The sequence below is a fragment of the Saccopteryx leptura genome, chromosome 2 (assembly GCF_036850995.1).
Source record: "Saccopteryx leptura isolate mSacLep1 chromosome 2, mSacLep1_pri_phased_curated, whole genome shotgun sequence".
In the NCBI taxonomy this organism is placed as follows: domain Eukaryota; kingdom Metazoa; phylum Chordata; class Mammalia; order Chiroptera; family Emballonuridae; genus Saccopteryx; species Saccopteryx leptura.
Genome location: NC_089504.1, coordinates 229,006,702 through 229,022,723, shown reverse-complemented (window position 1 = coordinate 229,022,723; position 16,022 = coordinate 229,006,702). Strand labels below are relative to the sequence as shown.

At 46.2% G+C, this 16,022-nt stretch overlaps 1 gene segment (V, D, J or C); it reads left to right on the top strand.

The window, feature by feature from the left end:
• Nucleotides 1-11,666, top strand: part of LOC136393963 (probable non-functional immunoglobulin lambda variable 5-48) — a 114,300-nt gene extending 102,634 nt beyond the window's left edge. Inside the window, 1 exon segment of the V gene segment in view lies at nt 11,314-11,666. Coding sequence covers nt 11,314-11,666 — 353 coding nt within the window.
• The last annotated feature ends 4,356 nt before the right edge of the window (nt 11,667-16,022 follow it).

The following is a 16,022-nucleotide window of genomic DNA, read 5'->3' as shown; positions in this document are numbered from 1 at the left end:
AAATAGTTGACTGTGAGTAGTTAGTGGGCTTAAGCAGGAATTCTGGAACTCTATGTTTTTCCCTTGTTGCAGTTCTTGCCATTCCCGCCAGTCCACACCACCCAGACCCAACAGCACCGTGCAGCCCGCCCTGCCCTGTGTGGAGACCCGTCCCCCTGGTGTCCTCTCTAGGGCTGCAGGTTCTGGCTGCATCCCGGGGCAGGTGTCCTTGATCAGCTTCCTCAGGGTGGAGGGGCCACAGAGAAGCAGTTCTTTCTAAATAACACAGATCTGTTCTGGGAGAATTTGCTGGGCATATGTTTTAATGGATTCTGCTTATTTAAGTTTAAAGATAAGGACAACAAATGAAGAGGGTTATAGACACTTGCCTTGTAGGCGGGAATTGAAATGGGATGAAGGGGCCTGATTTGTCAGTCTCTCCCACAGAGAGGGTGTAGAGGGGTGTCAATATCTTCTATTTTCTCTAGCTGGGTGCAGGTCAATTGCTTCTGCAGGATTATTCATTTAAAGGCCCTCCTAAGATAGTGATCTAAAGGGGAGCACAGGATGACTTCATGCTGAGGAGTCAATGTATCTGAAGTAAGGAGTGAGGTGTGGGCACACCTGCTGCACAGTAAGGAGCCCCTGAGGGATGAGAAGCCCTGTTCTGTGGGGGTGGGTGATGTGTAAGGAGGGGCTGAAGACCAGAGTCTCAGTCCCTCTCTGTTCAGCTCCTGCCTCTCCTTCCCAGTTACAAGTGAGTCTGCACTCTCAGACAGCAGGGGGCGCTGTGGGCTTGTTCTAGAGGGTGGGCTGAGGGGGTTCAGTTGAGAAACAAGCCCTAGGGACTTAACCTTTGTTCTCTGCTCTGTGCTCACTGGGACCAGCAGCCATGACCTCTCAGTGCCCAGAAGATGCTCCCCATTCTCAGCTTTCAACAAATTTCAGCCTGGGAACACCCAAGAGAGGTAAAATTTGCATGAGGGTTCCTCCCTGCCCTCCCCTGAGGGGACAAGATAAGAGAGACTGTGAGCAGTTCTCTCTCGTGTGGGGCTCAGAAGCAGAGTGTGGGCATCTCCGCCGTGGCCTGGACCCCTCTCCTCCTCGCCCTCCTCGCTCACTGCTCAGGTGATGGACTGAGGGAAGGGGAAAGGGTTGATGGAGGACAGCTGGGGATTCACTTTTGTCCTTCCAATTTGAGAACATGCTGTGAAATAACCCCAGGCTCACATCTCTGTGTCTCTACAACTCTGTTGCAGGGTCCTGGGCGCAGCCTGAACTGAGGCAGGAAGCCTCGGTGTCAGGGTCTGTGGGACAGAAGGTCACTCTCTCCTTCGATGGAAGCAGTGGCATGGGCACTTTTGGAAAAAATGGTGCAGCCTGGTACCAACAGCTCCCTGGTGCTGCCCCCAAAGCTGTGATGATTGATGGGTCTCAGCCCTCGGGGATCCCAGATCGTTTTTCTGGCTCCATTTCTGGCAACATGGCCTCTCTGACCATCACCGGCCTCCAGCCTGAGGACAAGGCCGACTATCACTGTTCAAGTGGTAACACGATGACTCAGACGCATTGGGAACTGAGACAAAAACCTGCCCCTGTTCCTGGTGATCTCTCCTGAGACTGTGACAGAGAACAACAGAGAGGGTGACTGTAGCAGGTGGAGAGTGTCAGAGGCCCACTTTCCAAGTACAGATGAACTTTAAAGGGGCAGGGACGCTCAGGTGTTCTTTTTAACAGATTTATGAAATTACAAGTTGCATGTCTTATAGTTGATTTGTTTTAAGCATTCATTTTTATTGTTATTAATATATTTACAGCATTATGTAACAGTTGTCAAGTAAAATTTTGGAACACTTTCTTATCTCAAAGAAATTTCCACCTGTTCTAAAGTACTGTACTTCTATCCACGGGTTACATAGAGACACCAAGGCAGGGTACAGAAGAAATTTTAGAGGAGCTTTATTAATTAGCCGGCTAGCTACTCAGAGCACAATCGCAAATCATGTAAGGCAGGAGTCAGGAACCTATGGCTCGTGAGCCAGATATGTCTCTTTTGATGGCTGCATCTGGCTTGCAGAGAAATCTTTAATAAAAAAATTTCATTAAAAATATAAAACATTCTCATGTATTACAATCCATTCATTTCCTAGCACTCATGTTCATGGTTGCGGGTGGCTGGAGCCAATCACAGCTGTCCTCTGGGACAACACCAAATTTTTATTGGATAATGCGTAACGTACACGGGTCATTGTATGGCTCTCACTGAATTACATTTCAAAATATGTGGTGTTCATAGCTCTCTCAGCCAAAAAGTTTCCCGAACCCTGATGTAGGGCGTAATTCAGTTATGAGCCTGCTTTTATACAAAATCAAGTACTGGTTGGAGTGGGTAAGGAGGGGCTTCTGATCCCTTTGCCTAGAGGTATAGTTACTCTCATGACTTTAGGGTGAGTCTGAGTATAGGAATTCTTGATTAAGGTACATAAACATTGTTTTCTAAGGTTTTCAGATAAGTTCTATCTTATTTGCTCTGTGTGGCAAGTGGCCCCAGGGAGCCTTTCAGAGAATTCTAGGAATTAGCTAACTATGACTAGTTGACCCAGTTGCCCTTGTAAGTCAGGAAGCTCCTGCATTCTTGCCTTTCCTTTCCTCTTTTTTTTTTTTTTTCTGAAGTTGGAAAAGGGGAGGCAGTCAGACAGACTCCCGCATGCACCCAACCAGGATCCACCCAGCATGCCCACCAGAGGCGATGCTCTGCCCATCTGGGGCATTGCAACCACAGCCATTCTAGCGCCTGAGGCAGAGACCATGGAGTCATCCTCAGCGCCTGGGCCAACTTTGCTCCAATGGAGCCTTGGCTGCGGGAGGGGAAGAGAGAAACAGAGAGGAAGGAGAGGGGGAGGGGTGGAGAAGCAGATGGGTGCTTCTCCTGTGTGCCCTGGCCAGGAATCGAACCCGGGCATCCTGCACACCAGGCCAACGCTCTACCACTGAGCCAACTGGCCAGGGCCCTCCTTTCCTCTTTAAAATGGTGTTGCTAATGCTAAGTTTTACAGCTCCTTGGCACCTTTTCACACAACCTTTGCAAATCAGTCCTCATCTAATCTCTGCTCAGTCCTGGGAAACAGCTGATGCTCTTCTCTTCTGTATAGATTTACCTCTTTTGGACATCTCATCAGGTTAGCTGAAAAAATTGGGGGGAATTTTGTGGCTATTGTATTTTACTTAATTAGTTTACATACTGTTTTTGAGTTTTATCAATTTAGTGGCATGGGTGAGTTGTACATTTTTATAGCCATGTAACACTCTATTGTGTGAACATAGTTCAGTTTGCTCATCCATCCATCAGTGCACTGAGCGATATTGGGTTGTTTATCATCTTCTGTCAGTTGTGCATAGTGTTGCTTCAAACATTTGTGCATATGCCAGGACATCTGTGTGCAAGCTTAGTGTTTTGTATTTGTTGTTGTTTTTTTGCTGATACAGTTTTTTATTTCTCAGACAGAAACCTAGGATTGGGATTTATTTGTCATATGGTAAATTCACATTAAAATTTTGGGGGAACTGCCTGACCTGTGGTGGCGCAGTGGATAAAACATCGACCTGGAAATGCTGAGGTCGCTGGTTCGAAATCCTGGGCTTACCTGGTCAAGGCACATATGGGAGTTGATGCTTCCAGATCCTCCCCCCTTCTCTCTCTCTGCCTCTATCTCTCCTTTCTAAAAAAAAGATAAATAAAAAAAAATTTGGGAGGAACCCTCAGATATTTTCCAATATAACTGCATGCGTTGAATTTCTACCAACAATATATAAACGTTTCTGTTCTACCCTGCCTTCATGAATAATTGATATAAGCTTTCATTTTGATCACAGCCTTTCTCATCTGGGTGGAATGATATCTCATCACAGGATGACTTTCATTGTCCCCTGTGGTCAGGGATGTTAGCCTGTCGTGTGCTGTATCGTTCTCCTCCTGTGATGAAGAGACAAGGCTCTGTGGGAGCCCATGGATCACTGACTTTAAGAATCTGTAAATGGAATGATTGCTGAGATCACACACTCAGCCTGTGCTCATCTCTACACAGCAGAACATTTTTGTTCAGTAATATAATTGCTCTCAAAGATGATGGAATGAGCAGTTTGAGGCCACGCTCCCATGGGAGGACCACAGACAGGATTGTCCTGTGGACACAACCTGGGATCTTGCAAAGTCACACCTCATATATCTTCTCCGGGACTCATATATCTTCTCCGGTACTGTCACACCTCATATATCTTCTCCGGGACTGTTGTAGAGTCTGCCTTCTGACAATGTCCCTCCCTTAGTCAGGATTTCAGGAGAACCCCAGGCCAGAGTGCGTCTTCTGAGGTCTCAGCTGAGGCCCCTCCACTGGGAAGAACAGCCTGGAAGGAGTCTGACTGTGGCCCCTTCTTACACAGCGCCGTCTTCACCGTCCTCACGGCCCACATGCACTCTGACAGCCACATGATAAAGATTGCATGAGGACGTTCTAGTACAAAATAAAAATTTCAAAAATCTGGGGTGGGGGGAAAACCCAAAATTGTTAGAAAGTCAATCTGTGTTGATTAAGCCTCTAGTAGTGTTTCCTTGTTATGGAATCCCAAGCTGACTAACACGAGGTGCCCAGCTTGGATGTGGATCAGGGCAGCCTGGCGTCCCTGTTGTAACCACCAAGCTTCACCTGTAGGTACTGAAGGCATCCTCGCTCCCTACTGAGACTTCCTCCTTGTGGTCATTGAAGAATAGCTACCTACTCCATAATTTAATGTATGACTGTGCATCACCGGAAATAATTTCTAAAACCGCCAGGGTGTATGTCCCTCACTTCGGGAAACAGAAACCTGACCTGTTAGGACCAGCCTGGATCCGTGGCTACCCCCATTTCCATGACACCCTTGGGTCAGTAGAATAATGTGAACTGACCAGTGTTGTTAGTAAGTTTCATAAGATCAAGGGGGTTTTGACAAGTTTGCTCACTGTGCTGTTCTGAGTATGTTAAGCAGTGTCTGGCATGTGGGGGAGTCACATTAAGTACACTTTAAATAAATAATGGCAACAGTACTATTTCCCTGAGTCAGTGATTTTCAAAAATTGTGCTGCAAGAACATCTCAAACATGCACTATCTTGCTACTGTGTAGGGGCACTGACCTCTTTTCCTGTAGAATGTCAAATTAAAAAGAAAAATGAGAACGTCCAATACAACAATAGCAGTAAAGTGTGAATAAATAAAAATATACCTATTTTTGTTTTGTCAGAACATCAAAAAAATTTTTTTCTGGTTTGGTACAGTATTTCAGTGCTTAGTTTATGAGTGCCATGAGGCAAATAAGGTAACAGAGTGTGGGCATCGCCCAGCTTTGAATAAGTGACTGAGAACACAAGTCCCTTTTCCAGTGATCTCAAAAACCTCTGGTTACAAGAACGAGAAATCTCCTTCTGGGCTAGTGGGTCTCTAACGCCTCTCTCATACCTGCTGATCTCCCTCAGTAATGGCTCCTAACCTCCAGTTCATGGGCTCTTCCAGGCATCCATGTTGGGTAGAATGGACCAGCACTGCTTTATCTGCACTGTGTTTAGATTTGTAAGTTTGTGTTCTATTTCTGGTTTTCTGTTTACCATGGTGATACAGAGCATCCTTTCAATATACAATACCATAGTAAAATAAACAGTTTATTTAAAGGAAGTTGTTAAATGAATACTAGTTCAGGTGGCGTCTGGAAATGGAAGAAGTAATGGCTTGACCATGGTTAGCATTTGACAAACAGCTCTATAATGGGGAGAGGAGAGTGGGGTTTGCTGGGGTGGGTCTAAGTTTCAATCCTTGCTCCATTTTTCATAAAAGACTTCTAGGAATGTTCCTCCTCTTTAAAAATAACTTTTGGCCTGACCTGTGGTGGCGCAGTGGATAAAGCGTCGACCTGGAAATGCTGAGGTCGCTGGTTCGAAACCCTGGGCTTGCCTGGTCAAGGCACATATGGGAGTTGATGCTTCCAGCTCCTCCTCGCTGTCTCTCTCTCCTCTCTCTCCCCCTCTCTCTCTCCTCTCTAAAATGAATAAATAAAATAAAATTAAAAAATTAGAAAAGAAAAATTAAAAAATAAAAATAAAAATAAAAATAACTTTTATTGAATTTATTGGGTGACACTGGTTAGCAAAATTACGCAAATTTCCAAGCGCAATTTTCTATAACACATCATGTGTACAGTGTCTTGTGTGTTCACCATCCAAAGTCAAGTCTCTTTCCATCATCATTGTCCCCCTTTAGCGTCTTCTTCTTCCCTCATCCATCCTTCCCTCCTGAAGTCAGTACACTGACCACATCAGATGCTCCGAGGACACAGGACAGCAGGAACTCTCATTTATGCTCCAGTAAATCAAATGCCACTGTCACTGTAAAAGACACTTTGTCAGTTTCTTACAAAGCTAAACCTACTTTTTTGTGAGACAGTACAAATATCACACCCTTAGGTATTTACCGAAAATAATCACTTTTCTCCAAACATGCACATGAACGTCAAGTTCACAGCTCCTTTATTCATGTTTATTATAACTTAAAAGCAACTGCTGTGTCTTTCAATAGGTGAATAAATAGACAAATTCTGTGCCTGTTGACGATGGAAGGTGATTCAGTAGGGTAACCCAATACACATACAGTGTGTCCGTAAAGTCATGGTGCATTTTTGACCAGTCACAGGAAAGCAAGAAAAGATGACAGAAATGTGAAATTTGCACCAAATAAAAGGAAAACCCTCCCAGTTTCTGTAGGATGATGTGGCAGCATGTGTGCATGTGCAGATGATGACATAACACCGTGTAAACAGCGGAGCAGCCCACGGCCATGCCAGTCGAGATGTGGATGGTACAGAAGAAAGTTCAGTGTGTTCTGTGGCTTGCTAAATTAGAATCTGTGACCAAAGTGCAACGTGAATATTGGCGCGTTTATAACGAAGTGCCACGACATTAATCACTTAAAACAGAGAATCACAGACGTTATTCACTCTGTTATACCAGACGTCCTCACCCGTGTGTCGCAAGAATTTCACTATCGTTTGGATGTGTGTAGGGCAACAAATGGAGCGAACATCGAACTGCACTGAATAGGTATAAAACTGGGAGAGTTTTGCTTTTATTTCGTTCAGATTTCACATTTCTATTGTCTTTTGTTGCTTTCCTGTGACCGGTCAAAAGTGCAACATGACTTTCCAGACACACTGTATTTCTAAGTGAAAGCAGCCAATCTGGAAAGGCTAAAACTGAGGGGTGGAGGATGGAGGTTGGAGGGACCCTGAGCTCCCATCCCAGGGCACCATGTTCATGGCATCCACCAGAGGGCGCCCGTGTCCCACTTTCTCATTTGGGAGTCCTCCTGACTCTTGCAGTTCTCCTGTGACATCCTGGGACTGAAGCCCTGCACACTTCTACACTTTCTTTTTGTCAGCTGGATCTGTGGCATGGATCAAGGTGGGGTTTGCTCAGCCTGCAGAGTAGGGTAGGTTTGCATTGAGATGTCCGACTCTTGTGGTCTGGATGACAAATAAGATGTTTGAAAGCTCAGGCATCCTAGCTCCCTACTGAGACTTTCTCCTTGTGGTCACTGGAGAATAGCAACTTACTCCATAATTTAATGTATGGCCGTGCAGCCCTGGAAATAATTTCTAAGACCACCAGGGTTTATGTCCCTCACTTCAGGAAACAGAAACCTGACCCTTTAGGACCAGCCTGGATCCATGACTACCCCATTGCCATGACACCCAGGGGTCAGCAGAATAATGAGAACCAACCAGTGTTGTTAGTAAGTTTCATAAGGTCAAGGGGGTTTTGACAAGTTTGCTCACTGCGCTGTCCCAAGTACCTTAAGCAGTGTCTGGCATGTGGGAGAGTCACATTAAGTAATCTTTAAGTGAATAATTATAAACATATTATTTCCCTGAGCCAGTGATTTTCAACCAGTGTGCTGCAAGAACATCTCAAATGTACTATCCTGCTATTGGATAGGAACACTGACCTCTTTTCCTGTAGAATGTCAAATTAAAAAAAAAAATGAGAATGTCCAATACAATAATAGCAATAAAGTGTGAATAAATAAAAATATACCTATTTTTGTTTTGTCAGAGCATCAAAAATATATTTTTTGGCGTGGTGCTGTATTTTAGTGCTTAATTTATGAGTGCCATGAGGCAAATAAGGTAATAGAGTGTGGGCATCGCCCAGCTTTGAATAAGTGACTGAGAACACAAGTCCCTTTTCCAGTGATCTCAGAAAACTCTGCTTACAAGAAGGAGAAAGTTTCCTTCTGGGCTAGTGGGTCTCTAACGCCTCTCTCACACCTGCTGATCCCCCTCAGTGATGGCTCCTAACCTCAGTTCATGGGCTCTTCCAGGCAGCCGTGTTGGGTAGAATGGACCAGCACTGCTTTATCTGCAGTGTGTTTAGATTTGTAAGTTTGTGTTCTATTTCTGGTTTTCTGTTTACCATGGTGATACAGAGCGTCCTTTTAATATACAATACTATAGTAAAATAAACAGTTTATTTAAAGGAAGTTGTTAAATGAATACTAGTTCAGGTGGCGTCTGGAAATGGAAGAAGTAATGGCTTGACCATGGTTAGCATTTGACAAACAGCTCTATAATGGGGTTTGCTGGGGTGGGTCTAAGTTTCTATCCTTGCTCCATTTTTTATAAATGACTTCTAGAAAGTTTCCCCTTTTTAAAAATAGTTTTTATTGAATTTATTGGGGGGCAAAATTATGCAGATTTCAAGTGCACTTTTCTATAACACATCATCTGCACACTGTCTTGTGTGTTCACCATTCAAAGTCAAGTCTCTTTTCATCATCATTGTCCCTCTGAGGCTCTTCTTCCCTCATCCATCCTTCCCTCCTGAAGTCAGTACACCGACCACATCAGATGCTCCCAGGACACAGGACAGCAGGAACTCTCATTTATGCTCTAGTAAATCAAATGACACTGTCACTGTGGGAGACACTTTAACAGTTTCTTACAAAGGTAAACCTACTTTTTTGTGAGACAGTGCAGAAATCACACCATTAGGTATTTTCGAAAACAATCATTCGTCTCCAAATAAGCACATGCACGTCAAGTTCACAGCTTCTTTATTGATGTTTATTACAACTTAAAAGCAACTGCTGTGTCTTTCAATAGGTGAATAAATAGACAAATTCTGTACCTGTAAACGACGGAAAGTGATTCAGTAGGATAACTCAACACGCATAGTTCTAGGTGAAAGCAGCCAATATGAACAGGCTAAAACTGAGGGGTGGAGGATGGAGGTTGGAGGGACCCTGAGCTCCCATCCCAGGGCACCATGTTCATGGCATCCACCAGAGGGCGCCCGTGTCCCACTTTCTCATTTGGGAGTCCTCCCTGACTCTTGCAGTTCTGTGACATCCTGGGACTGAAGCCCTGCACACACCTACACTCTCCTTTTCTCAGCTGGATCTGTGGCATGGATCAAGGTGGGGTTTGCTCAGCCTGCAGAGTAGGGTAGATTTGCATTGAGATGTCTGACTCTCGTGGTCTGGATGACAAATAAGATATTTGAAGGCTCAGGCCGGGCTGTGCTGCTGAGGGGCAGTCTCAGGGCGTCCCCAGCATGGCCTGGGCTCAGCTCCTCCTCCCTCTCCTTTCTCACTGCTCAGTTGGTGCCTGCAGAGAATTCTGGGAAGTAAGCTGTTTTTCACATGTGAAGATGACCTTTTCTATTTTTCTAGGAACAGGGTCTATTCTGTTCCCATTGATGACTATGTTGTTTCCTCCTTGCAGGGACCTGGGCTGAGGTTGTATTGAATTGGCCTTGTTTTGGGGGGGGGGGCTCTCCAGGCTAGAAGGCCACCATCTCCTGCACATGCAGCAGTGGCAACTCTGGGGAGAGGTATATATACTGGTACCAGCAACACCTGGGCAGTGGTCCCCCCACCGCTGTGATATATGAGGACAACCAAAGAGCCCCCAGAGTTCCCGACTGGTTCTCTGGCTCCATCAACAGTTTCTCCAACTCACCTCCCTGACACTCTCTGGGCTCCATTCTAAGAACGGGGTCAATGACTCCTCTCTGACTAGTTATGGCCGCAGCTACAATCTCACAGTGGATCTGGCCCATGGGGGAGCGAGACCAAAAGTTCCCAGAGCCTTTTTGTTCTGGGTCTGCTCTCAACTGTCCCCTCAGATATTAGTGTTTTTTTGTGTCCCCAATGAAAAGTGTGTGCTGATTTTGTGGGTTCACAGGTCTATTTTCTTATCTAACATCCACCACGGCTTGATGGATAATTGCCTATTTCTTTTGCATTCACTTTATGGAGGTGATTTAGTTCGAAATAGAGTTTCTGAGCCTCTGGACATCTGACAGTGGGGCTGGGTCATTGCTTCAGGAGAGGGCTGTTCTGTTCCTGTGGGAAAATAAGAAGCATTCTTTGGGCTCCACACATCACAAGGTTGTAGGCTCTGCTCTCTAAATCATGACACACAACACACCTCCAGACAGTTCCGGGTATTCCCTGAGGGGACACACCACCCTTGTATGAGAACCACTGAGCTAAAAGAACATGCTTGTAGCTGGACACTCAGGACTTTGGCCATGAGGAGCTGTGTGGCCTGTCATGTGGTTTGGTTCTTTTTTTAAATTTTTTTAATTAATTTTTAGAGAGGAGAGAGAGAGAGAGAGAGAGAGAGAGAGAGAGAGAGAGAGAAGGGGGAGGGAGGAGCAGGAACCATCAACTCCCATATGTGCCTTGACCAGGCAAACCCAGGGTTTTTTTGAACCGGCGACCTCAGCGTTTCCAGGTCGATGCTTTATCCACTGCGCCACCACAGGTCAGGCTGTGGTTTGGTTCTTGTGCTCCCTGATTGGAACACCTTAACTGTGTCTTCTCTGGCCTGCAGGAGTCCCTTCAGCAAAGATCATTCTGTGGTCTCAGTAAGTGCTTCCTCCCAGGCCTCTCCCCAGGGGTATAGCTACCTGCGTCCTCCTCAGTGTGGGGTGTGAGCTGAGCTCAGCACCAGGCTCAGGGAGGGGCGGGGCGGTCACTGAGGGACACACATTTGCATGGACAGCCCCTCCTCTGGCAGAGGGGGGAGAAGAAAAGGAGGCCTGGGGCAGCCCAGCCCCACTGTGGGCTCAGGGCTGTGAGCACCATGGCCTGGACCCCTCTCCTCCTCGTGCTCCTCTCTCACTGTGCAGGTAGGGACAGTCCTCCCAGACACACGACAGCCGTCCAACCTGTATCAGACACTTTGGTTCAGACTCTGATAAACTTTACTTCAGTTTTTGTTCCATGCACCATCTGTGTTTGCAGGTTCCCTGTCTCAGCCTGTGCTGACTCAGCCGCCCTCCCTCTCTGCATCTCCTGGAGCATCAGCCAGACTCACCTGCACCCTGAGCAGTGGCTTCAGTGTTGATGGATACTGGATAAACTGGTTCCAGCAGAAGCCAGGGAGCCCTCCTCGGTATCTCCTGAGTTATAAGTCAGACTCCGATAAGCACCAGGGCTCCGGGGTCCCCAGCCGCTTCTCTGGATCCAAAGATGCCTCAGCCAATGCGGGGCTCCTGCTCATCTCTGGGCTCCAGCCTGAGGATGAGGCGGACTATTACTGTGCTACACCTGTTGGAAGTGGGAGCAGCTTCCATTACTCACAGTGTCTCAGATGATGAGGAAGTGAGACAAAAACCCCTAGGCAAACAGTTCTTGCCTCTGAGCCTCTTTTATAGAGAAACTTCTGCAGTGATGCCTCACTGAGGGGAGACTCGCAGTTACACCTGTTCAGGACCAGGAGTGAGGGACTCGGTTTTGTGCTGCAGGGCATTCCATTTACCCACACAGGAGAGATAATAAAGCCCACCTGCCTGTGCCCACAAGATAGTAGTAAGTTAACATATTAACGCTGTGTCTGCATCTACACATGATGACCAAGTCAGTCATGTTCACCCTCAACTCTTATGCTGCAAACTGTCAATACTATGCTGCTGCTGATATGTCCATAGTGCTGTGTTAATACTCACCCTGGTCACAGACATGGTGTCCAGTCTCTGGTCAGCCTTCATTCTAACTGGACCCAGATCCCCAGACCATCACTGACAGCCCCTCACTCTGTCCCTCCTTGTCCCTCCTCTGCTGCGGGACCCTCCCCCTCCTGGTCTCTCTGGCCTTTCAGGTCGTAGCTCCATCTCCCTGTTTGGTTATCAGAGAAAACTGACGAGGTCTTGCTGTGAGGGGGTGATTAACAAGTATTAGATCACAATAACATTTCTTCATAATCTTATTCCCACTCTGCTCTCCAAATTGTAGTTGTCTCCTCCCCACCACCGACAGCCAGTCTTTTAAATATGACAGTTTACGTATTGATTTTTCTTAAAATTGATTTAATAAGCCTTGGATTACTGGCATATAGGAGCTATTGATTTATTTAGTATTCCTCTTACAGAATCACTGAGGCCTTCACAACGTTAGTCTTGATGTCACAGACAAATGAAGGCCTGTTGTATATAGCATAAATGGAACATTTTTTCTCAGTATGGATAATATTAGTTTTCTAATAAAATCAGCACTAATTTAGCCACACACTCATTTTGCTTATATTAGTAAAATCACACGCATTTTCTTTTTACTAAAATAATAATAAACACTCTTGTGGTGACCCCTAGGGTGGTATCGCAATCATAGCCACTGTGGACAATGGCTGTGGTGAGACTTGTAGGGAGAAGTGGGCCGTGCGCCCACTGCCCACTCTGTGCTTCCAGAACTGAGGACCCCACGGCTCTGGTTCTTGTGCCTGCGGGACAGCAGTGGGCAGAATTCTCTCATTCCATGAGATCTGGACTTCTGACCAAATGGAATCGTCATACTAGCTAATCTACACCAAATTCCTTGTTCCTGTGTCAGATGTGCCCTGGTGCTTGATCAGTGGTATTCCAGATACTGACCTTCCTTTGCTGGAGCTCAAGGACCCAGAGGGTCTTACAGAGGACCAGTCCCAGGAATGGATTTGCATAGAGAACCACCCTCAGGAGGCCACGCATCCTTATGCTGAGAAAATGGCTCCCTGAAGGTCCATGGGGCAAAGTCTTTCTCTCTCTCTCTCTCTCTCTCTCTCTCTCTCTCACACACACACACACACACACACACACACACACTCACACACACACATGCACACATCCTGCTCTAAGTGCGTAGTTCTGAACTCTGTATTTCTCAGGTGTCTCTGTACTCCAGAAGTTAAGGCTCAGCCTGTGCTGACTCACTGTTCTTAGTGATAAAATCTCCAAGAGGCTCTGGCGGGACAGCTTGGCTGATAGAGCATTGTCCCGAAGCACAGATGTTGGTTCAACCCCTGGTCAGGGCACAAGCAGAATAGATTGATGTTAAGTCTCACTCTCTCTGTCTTCCCCTTCTTCTCTCGTTAAAAATCAATCAATAATAAAAATTAAAACCATTCTCCAAGAGGCAAACTCTCCAAGAGTGAGTCTCTGCTCTCCGTCAGCAGCTCCGTCCCATCGGCCATCTCTGGGCTCCAGGCTGCTCCTGAGGCTGATCATTTTATTCATTCTGGGACAGCAGCTTGCTCTCCTTGACCATCGCTGGGCTCCAGCCTGATGCTGAGGCTCACAGCTCAGTGTGGACAGCAGCCTCTCTGATCACACGGTGCTCCAGGACAGCGGGTCCATCCTTACCCTGCATGTGGGGTCCTCAAAGAGCACCATGTAACCGCCCCAGGAAAGGATGCAGGCTGGGTTCCCACTGACAACAGTGTGCATAACTCAGGACTATTAAGGATAATATAAGTGAACAGAACAACAACAAAAAAATACACCTGCAAAATTGAGTGCTCCCATCTGAATGTAGTGATACAGTTAATGTGCTGAATGAACTGTATTCTATATATGAGCAGGGGACCATCAAAATTTCAATAATAATAACAATTATTTTTGTAACACCATGAATATGAAACCCTTAAGGATAAACCTGGAAAATAAAAAGAAAATTCTTAAATGTATAGAACACTGCAGACAATTAAACTTAAGTAGGTATTTTAGTTTGTGGTTCAAAATATCCAGTGTGGTTAAAATGACAGTTTTTCCTAAATTGAAAATCTAATAACAAGGTCTTTAAGTGAAATTTACTTTCAATAAAGGATGAGGCAGAAAATTTCAGCAAAACAAAAACAAAAACAGCAAACCTGTGTGAAAAGACGTAATTGAAATAAAGGCTTTGGAACAACCTTCCCTGCTTCCGTGAGACCTGCTGCGTAGGGAGTGGGGGTGGGGTGGGCGTGGGGCTGCAGGGACCACACCAAGGAGAGGCGGGGACAGCAGCCTCTGTCCCAGGAGTGACACAGACCAGGTGGGAGACGCTGCCACGAGGGCTGAGGGCTGAGTGGGTGCAGGGGGCCTGGGCTGGGGCCACTGGGTGCTGAGCCTGTGCTGCCACCTGCAGTGTGCACCTGGGGTGACATATCTGTGACTGTCACTCCCATGAAGGACTCTGTGACTTGCAACTTGCTGAGTAAGAATGCTGAGCCAGTGTCTCCTAACTGATTTCAGGGTTGCTGACTGAGTTTCCAAGGCTTAGAAATGGGACCTGTGTCTGTGAACACTGGACTGAAAATTAAAGACCTCTCACAAAACCACAGTTCACTTCAAGAACTCCTTTGGCCTGTCCTCGAAAGAGTGTGACTCTGCCCTGTGACAGACGGGGTGCTGGCAGCCTGTTCTGTGGGGTATGAACAGGGAGCACTTATACACAGTTGGAATGTGCGTTCCTGATCTTTTATTTCCAGGTGACCGTGATCTCTCAAGGGCTTTGTAGGGCCCAGAGCACAGGTGTCTCCCTGCCTCACCCTTATTAGAGATTGTTCCATGAACAGGACTCCGCAAATGGCCAGGAAGAGCCGAAATTGGAACAAAGATTTAGATAAAGAGCTATGAGTTAGGGTTCCCCCAGGAACAAATACAGCAAGTCTCTCAATCTCTCTTCCTCCTATCAAGAGAGTTTTCAGCCTGACCTGGTGGTGGCAGAGTAGAGTGTTGGACGGAGATGCAGAGGATCCCGGTTCAAAAACCTGAGTTCATCGGCTTGAGTGCAGGTTCACCAGCTTGAGTTTTGGGTTGTTTGAACATGGGATTATAGACATGACCCCATGATTGCTGGCTTGAGCCCAAAGGTCACTGGCTAGAGCAAGGGGTCACTCGCTCTGCTGTAGCCTCCTAGTCAAGCACATAAGAGAAAGCATTCAATGAACAACTATAGACTAAGGAGCCACACTAAGAATTGATGGTTCTCATCTCTCTCCCTTCCTGTCTGTCTGTCTCTCTATGTCCCTCTCTCTGTCTCTATCTGACACACACACACACACACACACACACACACACACACACACACAATGTTAAAAAAGAGAGTTTTCAGATGGTTGCTCCTCCACAACCAGAGACTTTACATTGAGGACACAGATTCCTTCTGGACAATCCATGAAACGGTCAGTGTGAGGCTGATGCCAGTCTCCCCAGCTCAGAAGTTCAGAAACTATCAGAATCTGACTGCAAGAGAACCATGTAATCAGATCTCAGGGCTTTGTCATGAACCCACAGCTCTGAGTGCTTTCCCTCGTGTGGGTCAAATAAGTTTGCAAATATGATGTATATGTTTGCTCGCTTATACTTTGCATTGGGTTTGAAGGACAGGCTGTAAGCAGGCAGGATCCTTATAGCCTAAGGCTCAGTTTTAAAACTAAACGTTTCCCCACACCCTTAACTGTTGCATGATAGGGGGTGATGCCCTCTCATGAGGAATCCCATTATGCCTCAGATAAGTGACTTTGTGTCAGAGACTTAATTGTTTGTATATTAGATTGAAGATTTTGATTTCTACACTATAAAATGGGGCAGAGAAAGGCCACGTGGAGGAGAGGAGAAGCAGCCAAGATGGTGGAGTGCTGAAAGAGAAGCCAGTTTTTGCAGAGTTTGTGCAGAGAGAAGAAGATGGGGAACAGAGGTGAATAAGGCTGGTGAGGT